The sequence below is a fragment of the Bufo bufo genome, chromosome 10 (assembly GCF_905171765.1).
Source record: "Bufo bufo chromosome 10, aBufBuf1.1, whole genome shotgun sequence".
Taxonomy (NCBI): domain Eukaryota; kingdom Metazoa; phylum Chordata; class Amphibia; order Anura; family Bufonidae; genus Bufo; species Bufo bufo.
Genome location: NC_053398.1, coordinates 34,627,586 through 34,645,402, shown reverse-complemented (window position 1 = coordinate 34,645,402; position 17,817 = coordinate 34,627,586). Strand labels below are relative to the sequence as shown.

At 41.3% G+C, this 17,817-nt stretch overlaps 1 protein-coding gene across 3 annotated transcripts in view; it reads right to left on the bottom strand.

The window, feature by feature from the left end:
• Window positions 1-264: 264 nt before the first annotated feature.
• VWCE (von Willebrand factor C and EGF domains) overlaps window positions 265-17,817 on the bottom strand; it is an 88,223-nt gene continuing 70,670 nt past the window's right edge. For 2 of the 3 annotated variants that reach the window (XM_040410485.1, XM_040410484.1), the window contains 13 exons: window positions 13,996-14,083; window positions 12,234-12,319; window positions 12,027-12,144; window positions 11,416-11,501; window positions 9,118-9,214; window positions 8,595-8,677; window positions 8,395-8,485; window positions 8,238-8,320; window positions 5,537-5,627; window positions 5,296-5,378; window positions 5,072-5,147; window positions 4,158-5,000; window positions 265-696 (listed from right to left, as the gene is read on the bottom strand). In XM_040410485.1, the coding sequence (XP_040266419.1) occupies window positions 572-696; window positions 4,158-5,000; window positions 5,072-5,147; window positions 5,296-5,378; window positions 5,537-5,627; window positions 8,238-8,320; window positions 8,395-8,485; window positions 8,595-8,677; window positions 9,118-9,214; window positions 11,416-11,501; window positions 12,027-12,144; window positions 12,234-12,319; window positions 13,996-14,083 (1,950 nt within the window). In that variant the 3' untranslated portion in view covers window positions 265-571. The remainder of the gene's footprint in view (window positions 697-4,157; window positions 5,001-5,071; window positions 5,148-5,295; window positions 5,379-5,536; window positions 5,628-8,237; window positions 8,321-8,394; window positions 8,486-8,594; window positions 8,678-9,117; window positions 9,215-11,415; window positions 11,502-12,026; window positions 12,145-12,233; window positions 12,320-13,995; window positions 14,084-17,817) is intronic. The other variant, XM_040410486.1, reaches the window with a different exon arrangement.

Below are 17,817 nucleotides of genomic sequence, written 5' to 3'. Positions count from 1 at the left end.
GGGACACTTGCTGTCAGGTTCTTCACAGATTGGAACTGATCATTGGGGATCTTAGCAGTGATATGGTCCATATTTTGCGACTTCTTCTTGTACAAAGTGGACAACCCAATCAGAGAATTTCCACCCAGAAGGTTTAGGACCAGAATAGAGCCATGCTATAAGCCAGAGCCACTTTATAAGCTGCCAAGTAATACAACATTTCCCTGAAGCTGAACGTCTTGCCTAGATAACAATTAAAGTTTGTAAGTAACATTAACATTCAGACACAAGCACACATGATGTTTGATCCCTAGTCTTGAGACTGATTAATTTGTTTGTTTATGGACCGGTATGTAGGGCGTATCTATAGGGGGAGATGTGGTGGCTATTGCATCTGGGCGTAAAGACCATGCTACGACATATGAAGACACCAAACACATGCTATGTGAGGGGCTCCCTGCTACTGGCTTTGCATTGGGGCCCTGTAGCTTCAAGGTATACCCCTGGGCACCAGAGATAGCATTATTAACCCACTAGATACCAGGGACAATAGTACTGCACTGGGAGAACCCATGAAGTTATGTCTCTGCCATTATGGTTGATTATTGGAGCCTCTTTGTAGGCTGAGTTTTACCAGACATTCACAATGCAGGCAGTAGTCCAAGTCAGCAATGTAGACAGAGCCATTGGTGAATATTCGGTAATTTAGCAAGCAATCTGAGGAAAGAAAAGAAAAAACATGATTTGCACTCAGTCTTCAAAATTTCCGTGAATACGCACACAAGCAGTACGAATTGTTGTAATACATATAAGTACAAGGAAGAACAGAAGGTTGAAACCTGTAAAGTACATGGAACATATATTTCACAAAATTTTCACAATAAGGTTTTTTCTAAGGGTACGGCCGGATTTTCAGAGACAGTTCTTACAAATCTGTGCTGTCCTGGGCCCAAAATGGCTGGGGCTAACATAAACCATGCCCACAAATGGGCGATCCATTGCGGGGGTTGGGGCGTTAGAATCAGTGTTTCCCAACCAGTGTGCCTCCAGCTGTTGCAAAACTACAACTCCCAGCATGCCCGGACAGCCTTTGGCTGGGAGGTGTCGTTTTGCAACAGCTGGAGGCACACTGGTTGGGAAACACTGCGTTAGATGACCTTATTTTACCAGCTAAAACATTGTTAAGTATGGGAGTGAATTCAAAAAAGAGAAGTTGTATCTGTCCTTTGTATTTTCTCTCCTTTTATGATCCACTCCTTTGGCTTTTAAAACTGCATCAGAAAACCTGACCGTGTGGCTGTACCCACATAGCGGTTGTTTAGGGGCGGTCAGTGAGTATGTATGTGGAGGATCTTAACAGGGTTTCAGTCCACTTACATATTTTTTTCAACGTTCCTTACTCAATACTTGCCTCAATAGGGATATAATGCATCAAATCTACTGCCACCATTATACCATTAACACTACCAAAAAAAAACAATTTGACCAAAAGAACCCTAAACATCAAAATTACCAATTGTATCTATTGGTAAAATGGCAGGTAATACCACGAATACCTATCCTACATATTTTAAAAACGTGCTACGTGGAACAAGTAATACCAATAAAATTATATTCTTTATAATGCATAATATTAAAAACATTAAAAAAAAAGTGCAGAATTCAGGAAATAAAACCCAGTAAAACCAGACAGAGACCCCTCCCCCTAACACCATTAAAAAAAAAACATGTAAATGGGATATCAAAGAACAAATACAAAAAAATTCTAATTCATAATAGGCAAAAGTGCATATATCCACTGTGGGATTTAGCTCTGATAGAGGAAGGATTGGCCGGCTTGCGGACAGTCAGAGACAGTGACACACGGGATGAAGTCCTGACAAAGTTCCACTTTGTGGTTTCAAGAAAAAATAAAGGGCCTTTACATTTCAGGCAAAACACAAAACAAATCCTGCTCGTCTGAGCACTAACTACAGAGTGTTTCACTAACTGTCCTAGATACGGTACTGTCTGCACTGAAGTTCACCACAGCAAGCTAATCACAAGCACCAGCATATCAGTTCCATGCCCATAATTATTCATACCCCTGACAAATTTTGACTTAAAGTTACTTTTATTCAACCAGCAAGTAATTTTTTGACGAGAAATGACATAGGTGTCTCCCAAAAGATAATAAGACGATGTACAAGAGGCATTATTGTGGGGGAAAAAACATTTCTCAACTTTTATTTACATTTGAGCAAAAAGTGTCCAGTGCAAAATTATTCACACCCTTCTCAATAATCAATAGAAAAGCCTTTATACGGCAATCAAACGCTTCCTATAATTGCAGACCAGCTTTTTGCAGGTCTCCACAGGTATTTTTGCCCATTCATCTTTAGCAATGAGCTCCAAATCTTTCAGGTTGGAGGGTCTTCTTGCCATCACCCTGATCTTTAGCTCCCTCCACAGATTACTTGCTGGTTGAATAAAAGTAACTTTAAGTCAAAATTTGCCAGGGGTATGAATAATTATGGGCAGCACTGTATAATCCAGCTCCCAGGCCCAGACTCTCAGGCAGAGGGCTAGATCTGTACCAGAAGATGACTGTGGATTGGGGAACCCGCCCAACTCTTCCCCAATCCAAAACTCCAGGCCCTTTTCTACAAAGCCACCTCAGGAAAGCTTGGGCTTTCCACTACATACTGGGCATTACCTGGAGCTTAAGCTGCATATGACAGGATTCTGGGGGGAAAATACCTGCCATCAATCACTCTTCCTGTCACTGTCTCACATCACATACAAATACACAACACAGTTCATGTAAACCCAGTATGCTAGTGCAAGTAAATAATAAAGTGTAAAGTGCAGATGGCTGCTGAATACATGGTGCAAGCAAAGGTTGAAATAGAAAGATGCACAATCACAGTTCATGTAAACCCAGTATGCTAGTGCAAGTAAATAATAAAGTGGCAAGCGTTAAAGGGGTTATCCAAGAGCCCCCCCCCCCCCCATATGCCTGGGCACCCACGTTGCTTCTCATACCGGCACGGCCGCTGCTGCATCTCACCAAGCCTCTCTAGCATCGCGGGTGATGCAGCAGTGGCTGTGTCGGTATCAGAAGCGACGCGGGTGCCAGGGAGCGAGGTAAGTACAACCTCTGTGAGGGGCCCAGGCATATGGATGGCATTATAGATTTTGGATAAACCCTTTAACTTTTACAAAGATGAGGCTAAATGGGTCAGGCACCAACAAACACTTGTCTAAATGAGGGTCTGGGCTTTGCGGCATGCGGCATCCCTTTGATAAGTTAGCACATATGGATTTTGGTGCTTCATATTTGTTATTTTAAATTTTCATGATTTTAATAGTTTTTTCTTTTTTCCTTTTCACACTTATTTTTATAATTATATTTTTTACGCTCATTTCACTTGACTTTTTCATATTCTTTTTCATATTCTTTCTATTTGGAATTTTTCATTTTTTTTTTTACTTATTTATTTTGTCACTTTTGTATTTTTCCCTACATTTTTGGTCACATTCATCCTAGGTTTCATATTTTATTTTTACATTTTGTTGTATATATTTTTGCACATTTTTACATCAATTTTTTCACGTTCGTTAAACAAGTTTACACTTTTTACTTACTATTATTATTTATTTTATTTCTTTTTTATTCATTTTTCTTTTTCATTTATCAACTTATATTCATATATTTTATTATTTGGACATTAGATTTCATATTCTCTATTATTTATCATAGTATCTCTCTATTTATTTTTGTGTTGTCTACCATATTTTTCTATTAATCATGGCCTCTGCATGAATCTGCTAATTATTGATGTAAATCTGTTTTATGGTTGTGCTGCCCTCTAGTGGATTGGTGCTTCTCATTATGATTTATGACTCATGTGTGCACATGCATGAGAGGTCATGCTCTCGGACCTGAGACTGTGCTCTAATGTGTTGCTATGCATGCGAACATCACCATGTGACTCATGTGTGATGTCACTGAGCATCAGATCCTTGTCCTGATAGAAGAGAACTCGCTGTGAATATGCCAATTAATGATGAGCTTCTTTATTAATTATCCACCCCTATAATTTTATTAGTACTACTTATTCCACATAGCACTTTTTTCTATAGGATAATTATACTATTAAACATCAACAAATGTAAAATTCTGCAATATATTTTACCTCCAGGTTGTTCAGTCTCGTAAAATGTCAGCTTGGTTTCTTCCAAATCTGGAAGTGAAAGCTTAAGCCTTGTGCTATATGTCCAATGTTGAAGATTACCAGAATGAGTTGATGTAAAGACAATGCCACTTGGAGGTTTTGAAGTAACTGAAGCCATATCAGTGTTATCCGTCAAAGATAATGACCTACCAAAATTATGTGAAGATTCACGAAGCTCTTCTTCTCTGACAGAAGCTCCAGAGTAGGTTGTAAGCATGGAAACCTGTGCTGATTGTTGAAAGGAACTAGTGGAAGATGATGGTAAAACAGATGGCTCAGAAGATCCTTGAGACAGGCCATTAGGGTGTAGAATGGTAACAATGTGATCATAAATCTTTGAGGTAAAGTGACTTGCTGAAAGCAAAGGTCTTCTGGTGGTACCTGAGAAGGCAACAGGCTGAGTAGAAAATACAGCTGAGGTAGAAACAGACACATAATTAGTTTTCATGAGGTCACCATGAGATATTGGTTCAACCTTTGTATCTGGCTCAACATCTGATTTTAGTTCAGATTGTAGAGACATTGATTTGAGGTTTTGAGGAGGTTTGTCATGGTCATTCTGTTTTTTATGATAAAAAGAGTGTTGACTTGGGACCTCTGTTTGAGAAACAAAACTGGAAAGAGCCGTGGCGGTGGATGCAGTTATGGAGCTCCTCCTTGACATCAGTTTTAAGCTTAAGGACAGTCGGCTAGGTGGGGGTGGGTCGGTCACACTCAGTAACTTCACTGGAAAGTTGTCTTTTCGTACTATTGTATCTTGCTGGGAGAATTGCAACTGCTTAACGTGGAAAGAGCCTGGGACTTCTAGGAAAGAAAAATACATTATCATAGACTATCTAGAAACTTACATAAAATTCTTGTCAAAGTTGACATACCATTCAGACAATCCTGAAACTTCTGGTCACATGGTGTGCAAGAACCTTCCCTTTCTTCACAATGAACATTTCCAGCCTAGTGAAGAAATGCAGTATAACCATCACTATATCCTATTCATGACTATGCAGGATGTAATTTGTCTAAGACTAAGACTAAATGGTTTGGTCCAACCTATGAGTATTGAAACTTTCATGAACTTTGATGGAAAATGCTGAATACTTACAAAACAATCACATACAACACATGGATCAACCTTCAGCATGTAGGATCCTCCATTCTCCAGAACATGTTCTTCAAAGGCGCATTCTGATAGAGAGAAATTATAATTTCACTAGTGCCTATTTCTCCAGCATGAAGATCATGTATATAAAGTAGTATAGCATATATAAACCACAAGACAGTACAGCAAATCTATCACAGAACATACGGACAGAACTTTAAAAGTGGCACTTAACAGTCCGTACCTTCACAGGTTGCACAGCATTCTCCAGGAAAAGTATACGGATGGGAGCAGGAGATGGAACAGGAGATGGACTCACATTGTACCTCACCGTCCTCGTGGAAAAAAAAAAGAAAAATGTTTTAGAAAAATTACTTTATCCTTACATATTTTTTTCATGTATGACCCACTTGTAATTCCTATCGATGTTGGATGTATTAATATACCCACTAATATTAACTATGTTGAAAGGATTGGTATACTTACTTACTGTAGGCATACCTACTTATTTTATGTACAGGGAGTGCAGAATTATTAGGCAAATGAGTATTTTGACCACATCATCCTCTTTATGCATGTTGTCTTACTCCAAGCTGTATAGGCTCGAAAGCCTACTACCAATTAAGCATATTAGGTGATGTGCATCTCTGTAATGAGAAGGGGTGTGGTCTAATGACATCAACACCCTATATCAGGTGTGCATAATTATTAGGCAACTTCCTTTCCTTTGGCAAAATGGGTCAAAAGAAGGACTTGACAGGCTCAGAAAAGTCAAAAATAGTGAGATATCTTGCAGAGGGATGCAGTACTCTTAAAATTGCAAAGCTTCTGAAGCGTGATCATCGAACAATCAAGCGTTTCATTCAAAATAGTCAACAGGGTCGCAAGAAGCGTGTGGAAAAACCAAGGCGCAAAATAACTGCCCATGAACTGAGAAAAGTCAAGCGTGCAGCTGCCAAGATGCCACTTGCCACCAGTTTGGCCATATTTCAGAGCTGCAACATCACTGGAGTGCCCAAAAGCACAAGGTGTGCAATACTCAGAGACATGGCCAAGGTAAGAAAGGCTGAAAGACGACCACCACTGAACAAGACACACAAGCTGAAACGTCAAGACTGGGCCAAGAAATATCTCAAGACTGATTTTTCTAAGGTTTTATGGACTGATGAAATGAGAGTGAGTCTTGATGGGCCAGATGGATGGGCCCGTGGCTGGATTGGTAAAGGGCAGAGAGCTCCAGTCCGACTCAGACGCCAGCAAGGTGGAGGTGGAGTACTGGTTTGGGCTGGTATCATCAAAGATGAGCTTGTGGGGCCTTTTCGGGTTGAGGATGGAGTCAAGCTCAACTCCCAGTCCTACTGCCAGTTTCTGGAAGACACCTTCTTCAAGCAGTGGTACAGGAAGAAGTCTGCATCCTTCAAGAAAAACATGATTTTCATGCAGGACAATGCTCCATCACACGCGTCCAAGTACTCCACAGCGTGGCTGGCAAGAAAGGGTATAAAAGAAGAAAATCTAATGACATGGCCTCCTTGTTCACCTGATCTGAACCCCATTGAGAACCTGTGGTCCATCATCAAATGTGAGATTTACAAGGAGGGAAAACAGTACACCTCTCTGAACAGTGTCTGGGAGGCTGTGGTTGCTGCTGCACGCAATGTTGATGGTGAACAGATCAAAACACTGACAGAATCCATGGATGGCAGGCTTTTGAGTGTCCTTGCAAAGAAAGGTGGCTATATTGGTCACTGATTTGTTTTTGTTTTGTTTTTGAATGTCAGAAATGTATATTTGTGAATGTTGAGATGTTATATTGGTTTCACTGGTAAAAATAAATAATTGAAATGGGTATATATTTGTTTTTTGTTAAGTTGCCTAATAATTATGCACAGTAATAGTCACCTGCACACACAGATATCCCACTAAAATAGCTAAAACTAAAAACAAACTAAAAACTACTTCCAAAAATATTCAGCTTTGATATTAATGAGTTTTTTGGGTTCATTTAGAACATGGTTGTTGTTCAATAATAAAATTAATCCTCAAAAATACAACTTGCCTAATAATTCTGCACTCCCTGTATATAGGATTTATTGGCATACCAGCGTATATTTGTGATGTCGAATTTACTGACATACCCACTTATACTATTGATGTTGGACGGATTGCCACAGCAGCTTAAGGTGGTCATACACATTAGATGTATGTCAGCTGAACTTTCCAATTTCCACGGGATTGGGCAACCATCTAATTTGCATGGTGGCCTTCTGAGTCTCCCCCTCTACCAGATGTTGAGGGACTTAAAGGGGTTGTCTGATCTGATACATTGGTGGCATATTGAAAGGGTATGCCTGCAATGTCAGATAGGTGTGGGTCCCACACTGTGAGAGTGCAAGCGTGTCCACCCTCCATTCGCTTCTATAGGAGTTCTGAAAATAGCTGAGCACTGGCTTGGCTATTTCTAGCAGTCTCATAAAGGCATATGGAGAGGTGGCCATGCATGCGTGGTGCGCTCTTCATTTACTTCTATGGAAGTTCCAAAAATATAGCTGATTTGGCTATTTTCGGAACTTTCATAGAAGTCAATGGAGAGCACGCCATGCATGAGTGGTGCACTTGCATTCATTTTGGGGGGGGGGGGAGGTCTGTTCTGGAGATAGGAGCGGGTACCAGGCTTGAGACGCAAACCTATCTGGCATATGCCACCATATACCACCAATATATGAGATTGAGCAGTTTATTTTGTTTTCAGAGAGATAAGCTGCTGCCAGAGGAGTCCGGCAGTGGCTTCTTTCTCCATTTCCTACTGAGAACACATGCTTGCTTGGCCAACCTGAGATGGAAGGGGTATGAGGGGACTGGGTGTGATAGCTGTCCAATGAATGAGTGTTCAGCTACTTGATTGACTTCAAGTTTGGTGAATATCTAATAAAACAACGACTCACCTGACAAGTGCACTTGGTACAAGGTTCGCTTTCCAGTGAAAAAGTCTGCCTGTTTAGTACTTTCCTTCCATCGTATGTGCAATCTGCATGGGTACGAACAGGTTCATGTCATGGACCCAAAGCAGATAAGAGACAGAAGGTAGAAGATAGTTCTTACCTCGACATACAGGGCAGCATTCTCCTTCATCATGGAAGGGGTAAGTGCAGGTGGGCGCACATTCAATAGGCGAGCAAGCAACAGTACCCACCTATAAAGATAATGTACCTGTTTTCATACCATCCTAGGATTGTGAATTCCAATACACACATTCATCCACTCTAAGAACGTATTATTATTACTACCCCAAGGCTTCTTACCAAACAAATACACGTAAGGCAGGGATTCGAGTATGAAGGGAAGCTTTCGTTATTCCTATAGGTCTTCCTTCCGTAAGAGCAACCTTTGAAAAAAAAATTTGTAAGAAAAATATATTATTTAACATGATTCTGTATAATATAGGAAACCAAAAAACATTAATTGTTGAGATCCAGGCAACAGTTTTTATGGCTCCAGTGCGTGTGAAATAAAAAATGAAGGCACTTTATCAACAGTCTTGACTAAAGAGCTCTTCCATTTGTGTATATGCTCTTATTCAGATCGGCAACTTTAATGGTGAGTTTACATGGGGCGAGAAGCGGACGATTGCCTTGGAGAAAACGTTCCTTCCCGACAGTCGTCTGCTTGTTCAGTGGGGTGAAGTACTGCATTTACATGCAGCGATCAGCTCCACAGTATGACTACTGTGATCACTCATCCTCATACAGCTGCATTGTTCCTGGGCAACAGATTGCCATTACTCTTTAGGTGCTTTATTGGACACCAAGAAATTATGCATGTTACCTGCTGAACAGTCAGGGCAGCACTGTCCTGGTACCATGATAGGGTGAGGACATGTTTCCACACAATCTGTCTTCTTGCACACAATGGAGCCGTCTGCCTAGATCCAAGCAAAACAGAAATGACTGTATGTGGTGGACATTCTTCTCCAAGATCATTGCATAAAAACAATAAATGAGAAATGAAACAGCAGTAATACTGTAACATACCACTATCAGATTAATTCATTTATAGCGGTTGCTTGTTTAGCGCCAACATATTTTGTAGAGCTGTACAGAGATTGTCATCACAACTTAATTTCCCTATCTCAAACACAAAATGGGGCAAATTTTATAGGAAACCAATCAAGGTGTCAGTACGGTTTTGGAGTGTGGAATGAACTAGGAGAACTAGGAAGAAATCCAGGCTAAGGACGCTTTCAGACGAGCGAGTGTCACGCTCCGGACTCTCAGCACAGCACCCATCCTGAACTTCCAGCACTGCCAGGGTAAGATAGCATTATATTGATTTATGATGCTATGTAACCTTGGCAGTTCTGGAATGTATTGGATAACACTGACAGCATTATGTCAGTGTTATCCAATACATTCCAGAGCTGTAAGGGTTACATGGCATCATAAATAAATATAATGCTATGTGATCCTGGCAGTGCTGCAAGTTCAGGACGGGTGCTGTGTTGCGAGTCCGGAGCGTGACACACGCTCATCTGAAAGTGGCCAAAGAGAACATACAGTGCAAGCAGAAAGTCTTCAGACCCTTTCACTTTTTCTTATGTTGCAGTCTTGTGCTATAATAAAAAAAATATGTAAAGAAAAATAAAAAAATCACATTTTCCGACACTCAATACCCATAATGAGAAAGCGAAAACAGAATTTTTGAATTTTTTGTGAATTGGTTAGAAATTAAAAACTTACATTTTGCATGGACGTACAGTAAGAATTTAGAGGCTATGTTATGACACTTGAAATTTAGCTCTGGGGGCCACCCATTTCTCATGATCATCTTTGAGATGTTTCTACACCTTCATTTGAGTCCACCTGTGGTAAATTCAGTTGAGCGGACATGATTTGGAAAGACACAGCCCCATCTACATAAGGTCTCACAGCTGAGAATGCATATCAAAGCAAAAAACCAAGCCATGAGGAGGACAGGATTGTGTGGAGGACAGATCTAGAGGAGGGTACAAAAACATTTCTGCTGCACTGAAAGTTCTCAAGAACAAACAGGACTCTTCCTAGAGCTGGCCGTCCCTCTAAACTAAGTATTTGGGGAAGAAGGGCCTTGGTAAGAGAGGTCACTGAAAACCTAATGGTCACTCTGGCTGAGCTCCAAAGATCCTGTGTGCAGATCAAGATGAAGGTCAACCATCACTGCAGCATTCCACCAATCTGGGCTTTATTGCAGATTGGCCAGAAAAAAAAGCCTCTTCTCAGTAAAAGACACATGAAAGTTTGCACAATAAAAAACTACCTAAAGGTGAAAAATAAGATTCTCTAGTCTGATGGAACAAGACTGAACTTTTTGGCCTCAATTTTAAACGTCATGTCTGGAGGAAACCAGGCACTGCTTGTCACCTGCCCAGTATTAACATTACAGTGAAGTATGGTGATGACAGCATCATACTGTAAGGGTATTTTTCAGAGGCAAGGACAAGGAGACTGGTCAGAGTTGAGAGAAATCTGAATGGAGCAAAGCAAAGAGATATTCTTCATGAAAACCTGATCCAGATTGCTCTGGACCTCAGACTGGGCCGATGGTTCACCTTCCAACAAGACAATGACCCTAAGCACACAGCCAAGACAACACAGGAGTAGCTTGGGGACAACTGTGAATGTCCTTGAGTGGCCCCGCCAGAGCCCTGACTTTAACCCAATTGAACATCTAAAAATGGCTGTCCAGTCCTCATTAAGCCTGACAGAGCTTGATCTACAAAGGATCTACAGAGAAGAATGGCAGAAAATCTCCAAATCCAGGTGTGAAAACCTTGTGGCATCATCCTCAATAAGACTGAAGACTGTAATCACCAACAAAGATGCTTCAAGTCCTGAATGAAGGGTCTGAACACTTATGTTAATGCGAGATTTTAGTTTTTCCTTTTTAATAAATTAGCAATGTTTTCTAAATGGGATTTTAATTCAGTTCAAGACTGCAACATAACAAAATGTGAAAACGTGGAAGAGTCTTTCCAAATGTATTGTATAAACTCCATGTAGATGTTTCCTTCAAGAGCCAAAGCACTAAAGGGCAACCATGCTGATTATTAAACCACTGTGCTGCCCACAAGACGGTGTTTGAACTTACCTGGCAAATGCAGATGGAACAGGGATCTCCAGGGGACCAGATCTGCCCGATAGGAATCTCAATTCCATTATCATCAAATGGGCATCCTATAGATACAGCGGTGGAGTTACACAATAAGCATTCCTATACACTGTACAAAAGGTCCTAAGTGCAGTATAGACTTTAAAGGAGATATCCACTCTTTTACAAGTGATGGACTTTCGTCAGGATAGGGCTTTACAATCAGATTGGTAGGGGTTTGACACTCCACACCCCTGACGATCAGCTGTTCTGCAGTAGCCCCAGCATCGGACTACACATCTTTGTTGCACAGTGGACACAGCTGGTTACTACATCGCTGCCATCATTGAAGTGAACGGAGCACCACTGCATTAACCAGCTCCAGCCACTGCACAATGAACGGAGCCGAGTAGTCTAGGCAATGACTTCCAGTGGCGGAGCTAATGCAGAACAGTGGGGCATGGGGTTTTGGAGCCTCCATCAATTGGATAGTGATGGCCTATCCTGAGGGCCTATTATGAGCCACAAATATGTATTGCTAACAAAACTGAGATATCTTGGGGTCCTCCTTCTGCGGCTTCTCCCTCCTTTCTCTCCTGAATGCCCCATACCTGTGTGTTGTAGCAGCTCCTGGCATTTGAAGCAGCACTCTCCAGCCTCCAGCACCCAATCCTCTCTCGGGCATTCTAAGCTGGGACACGGGACAAATGAGCACTCTACTGCTCCATTCTAAAGAAAAATAGATGTAATAAAAGACATTAGGCAATATTTACAATGAAGAATATGCACATAGGAAAAAGAATAGTGTTTGTACAGACCTGGCACACACAGGAGGTGCATCCATTCTCATCCCGGCTAAACTTGGCACCGTGCGGATAAAAGTTTCCTTGGAATTCACACCCATCTACAAAGTACAGTATGCAAGACAGTGGTCACTGTATAAGATAGAAGGACTCTAACAGTGTTCAGATTGTCTTATGTTTAAAGGGGTTGTCCTATGACAACTTATCCCCTATACACAGGAGAGGGGATAACTGCCTGCTCCGTGGGGAATGACTGCCGGGCTCCCTGCTGATCATTTGAATGGGGGCCCATGGTTCTCATTTAAATGGAGCAGCAAACACACATGTGCATGCATCCATTCAGCTTTAGCTTGGCGGTTGTACTTGGCTAGCTCCACCAGCTCCATAGAGTTGAATGGCATGTGCAGCAAGCCACTGAGCAGCCAGTGCAGAGAATGGGAGTGGTAGTGGCCCTGATGAGATGTTGTGTCATGGTATACTCCCTCAGGCTGTCACCCCTGGGCTTTGGTGCAGTGAAAAGGTTGTGTGAAAGAATCAGGTAGATGTAGAAGAACAACAAGGTTTTTTTTCTTTACTAAGTGCAAAGGGTGAATTACAGTACAGCTTTCATCTGTACCAGGTGCAATATCTCTATCCCCAACTGATGAGATATGGTGGTAGGCAAGATGGTAGATAATAGAACTGTAGGGTACTCTTCTCCCTCTCCTGATTTCCCTTTACTACAGCTATAAACTGGCATCTGTGGCTTTTGAGTATGCCCGAGCTGTGCTATGGTGATGGGTGTCTTAATGTGTTGTTCCTCACTTGCAGCAGGATCAGTAAAGCTATAGTTTCTGGTCACCCCACTGAATGTAGCTGTGAAGAATTTCCATGGTCCTTTGTCTTTAGTCTCACTGGAGCAGTGTTCCTAATAGTTAAGCTGATTCTGTGGCCCTCAAGAACCATGGAGCAGGAGCAGATGTTCATGCTTCCTCACTCCTCACTAGCCGAGCTAGCTCTCTCTGGAACTCTCTAGAGCTCCCCCTTCTGGCAGAAGGTTGGACCAGCCAACCAAGAGGGGAGGAATGGAATGTTAAGTTCCATTCCTAATACAAACCATTTCTTATCATTGCTGATATACTGTACATTACATCACAATATAAAATACAAATAACATTACATAAAACAATTGGTGTCACAGCACCTGCATGGCTGCGCTCCATTCAAACAGGAAACAGACTCCTGTAGTAGTGATTGTGGGGGCCCCAGTGATCAGAACCCCACTAATTAGACACTTATGCCCTATCCTGTGTACATGGAATAAGTTGTTTTCATGGGACAACCCCTGTAAAGGGCTTGTCGAGTTCAAAAATAAGGGTCTAGGTTTTTTTTTTTTTTCAGAAACAGCGCCATTCTTTTCTATTGGCTGTATCTGGTATTACAGCTAATCCCCTTTCAAGTGTATGAGGTTCAGTTGCAATATCAGCAGTCGGTAAATTTGGGACATGTAGGTAACATGTAAGCCCCAAAATGGGAAAACCCGTAACAGGAGACCACTCGTGTATGGGTGGCGCTTACACAAGCCCCACTCATATTTGGCCCATGACAATCCAAATTTGTGGGGACTGTTTCTGAAAATTAGGGACAGTCTACGGAATGGGTCAAAAAACCCATGTAAAGTTCAGCCAGCTTATGATTAGTTCCCACAGGTCATAGTTTCTTTTCGTATGCATATGAACCCTGACTGTACAGATTTTTACCCTCCCAGTTATACTGTTATATACAACCTGGTACAAACCTGGGCACTGCAAGCAGCAATCTGACATGAAAGGCTCAGCGCATAAAACAGGTGGACACACGGGAGGAATACAGGTGATATTTCCAGCCTGCAATAATAACAGTCATTACAGAGAATGTGTCATCAGAGAAATGAGTGATTGTTTAAATCACATTTTTATGTTTAATATATTGTTAAAGAATATTTGGTGATGTTATTTTTCATTTTCCATGTCAATATCTATATTTAGGCAAAAACTCCTGCAGTTTTCGCACTGGCCACTAAGCCTAAAAAATAGACGTCACTTCTTGGTCTGTAGAAATCACTTTACTGCAGTTACTTGCTCATCTGTCATTGTAATCCTGCCTGTATTGATATCACCTCTGTGTATAGATAAGACAGGATCCACCATTCACAATAGGTGTTAGTCACAGTTTATCTGTTGTTTCCTTGTACAATGACCTCTGCACAGGTCACAGGTGTATGCCTAGAAAACTCTCCCTTAGAAGTCACTGAGGTCCCCTCCTGACCATTGTGTCTATGGAACATGGGGCTGCTGTAAAGAAATTTTCTTAATGCTTTCTAAATGCTGTTAATAACAGCCCAGGCAAGATGGCCGCCCCCTTAATCATGTTCAGAAAATAGAATAAAAAATCTGCCATCAGAAAATAAAAAGAATTTGGAAAAAAGGAGATGTGTTACTATCTGGTTTTAAATGGCAGAATTTTTTTTTTTATTGGTGACACATTTCCGTTAACCAGGAGACATCTAGGGGAAGATTTATTGAAACTGGTGTAAAGGAAAACTGGTTTAGTTGCCTATAGTAACCAATCAGATTCCACCTTTCATTTTCTAAAGTGCCCCAGATCGCAGTAGACGCCATCTTTAAAGACCCAACATCGACCACACATGTACCTTGGATGTCGGGAAGGGGTTAAGGAAAAGGACGGATTCTAGAGATGTTTTTGAGGTGTAGGCGGCATGAACAGGCGAATGATTGAATGTAGAGGGTTATTGAAAGATTTGCTTAAAGTGAATTCAGCAGGTGTGCTGCCTAGGTCTTATGATAGTGCCACGCTGAGATGGAAACATCAAGTTTAGGTAGGTTAGTAGACGAGAAAAAAACAGTAGTTCAGTTTTTGAAAGATTCAGTTTCAGATAGAGAGAGGACTTGATGTTAGAGAGAGCGGACAGACAATCACGAGTGTCTTGATGTACTGCAGGAGGGATGTTACAGGATGAGGTATGTCATCAGCATTAGACTGAAGTCTCTTGGGCCCAATGATTCTGAGGGCCCACCATCTGTGTATATAGGACCTTAAAGGCTATGTACACCTTCAGAGGCATTTTAATTTAAATGATTGCATTTGACTCATTTTGGGTTAAAAATAATTGTTTCAATTGGCATTAAAAATATTGAGCCATTCTGTCACAAAGGGTTAGCCGTTTGTCTAGCTGTGTGTATTGTACTTTCACTTTTACCTTGTGCGGTCATCTAATAAACATCATCTCTAAATTACTAAAAGGTCATAAACAGTTGTTTAAGCCACACTACTATCAGTAAGATGAGAACTGAGCTATAATGAGTGTTTAGGAGGTCAGAGATCATAGATAAGGAGCCCGTCAGGTGAGCTGGCTGACTGGGCAGAGAGAAAATTCAGATCCTGCCTAGTGTTGAGTGAACTTGTTGTTTCAAGTTCGGCGTACAAAGTTCGGGTTCGGGTTATATAAGAATTTCGTTATGGATTCTGCTACCACGGACCATAACTTATGGTCCGTGGTAGCGGAATCTATAACGGAATTCTTAGATAACCTGAACCTTGTATGCCGAACTTGAAACCACAAGTTCGCTCAACACTAATCCTGCTACTAGAGAAACTCAGCCATGTACAGAGAAAAGGGCTCCACATTTCTAATAAAGACCAATAAAAAAAAAAACATTCATTGGGACATCCTAAAACAAATAATGGAAAATGGCTTAATGTAGCTTAATGTACCATAATGCACCTAAACCTCAATAAATTGCCTTGAAACTTTGCACAACCTAAGTTCCCAGCTTCCTAAACCTATCCTGGAAGTTTCATGGATTTTGGCTACCCACAAGGCAAATGAGTGACATTAAGCTTGTTTTTTGGGGAGCTTAATGTGGCTTAACGTACAACAAACAACTCAGATGTTCACCAATTTCCCCTAAACTTCCCATCCTACTATATTCTCTCTACGCCAACATATTCTAAAGATTTTGGGTCATTTGATAAAACATACCAAAAGTTATTCACATTAAACTATTTAATTCCTTTTCAAAAACATTTAGCTTAATGTAAAAAGAGCTTAATGTACCATATTGTGCCTAAACCTCAATCAATTGCCTTGAAACTTTGCACAACCTAAGAGCTCAGCTTCCCAAACCTTAATGTGGCTTAACGTACAAAAAACAACTTCGATGTTAACCGATTTCCCCCAAACTTCCTATACTACAAGACTCTCTTTATCCCAACATATTCTGAAGACTTTGGGTCATTTTAGAAAACATACCAAAAGTTATTCACATTAAACTATTTTATTACCATCCTAAAACATTTAATGTGAACAGCTTAAAGGGATTCTGTCACCAGGATTAACGATATGGAGATATTTATATGTGCCCAGTGGACAAGTGCATGCGCAGTGGACAAGTGGAAGCCGATGCCAGTAGTCCGCACGGGCGCAGACTACAATGTCCACTGCGCCTGCGCGAGACTACGGCGCAGAGATAACATGACGTCAGGATAGTGCAGTGAATATAAAGTAGTAGGCGGTGCTGGGCTCCGGATCGATGGGCGGTGCTGGGCTCCAGGAGATCGTGGGACAACCTCTTGGGCTCCTGACAGAGGTGATTGACATGAATAAGATCGATTTTTATAGGAATATAAGGCACACAGGTCATAAACAAAGGGGTGATTGGAAACACTGCATTAAGACTAATGGGCACATATAAATATCTCCATATCGTTAATCCTGGTGACAGAATCCCTTCAATGTAAAAAGAGCTTAATGTACCATAATGTACATAAACCTCAATTAATTGCCTTCAAAATTTGCACAACCTAAGTTCTCTTATTAATCGACGTTAGGCTCGCATAGCCCCTACTAACCGTACCTTTTGTGCAGCGGCTATTAGAAATGTAAAGGGTTATTCACAAAGGTAGCCGCAGGATTAGCCATAGCTCTGGCTCAGGTCTTAGTCTATCTTGGATGAGGTGACGCATTGGGGATCCCAGCATGCATCTGTGGTTGCTGGGCCTCCAATAAGTCCCTGCACCTTGTGAGGAGAAGTAGGCTACCTACAGGTACACCTGCATTTAATTTATTGACTGAATCAATATGCTCCCATTTGGAGACTCATATAAATAGAGCTAGGACCACACTTTACCTAGGTGCCTTGATGGTGGCAGTGTGGCTTCTACATATTTTTGGCCAAAGGTTTGTGCAACTAAAACCTCAGCTTTTAATGTATACTGTTAGACAGGGTAATTTGTTTTGTTGCAGGCCAGCTGGCAGGTGTGCTGGGGATTTTTAGTGTTTTCTATTGTTGTAAGCCTTCCCATGTGCACCCTGCTACCAAGGCTAGTTATAATATATATTTATGCGATTACCATCTTTTTCCAGGTCTTAGTTCAATCTCTCTCCAGGTTTGGTCTGAGGATGGGAATGCTCAAGTGTAGGAAAAGTTTGACTAGCACTGAAGCCTACAGGAGGCCTCACATGCTGATTGAGGAGGATGACCAGAGAACCTGGATGTTTACCGAAGGTACATGGTACTAAAAATGAAACTCAGGAGCAAGTCTGGTGTTTCTCCTACTG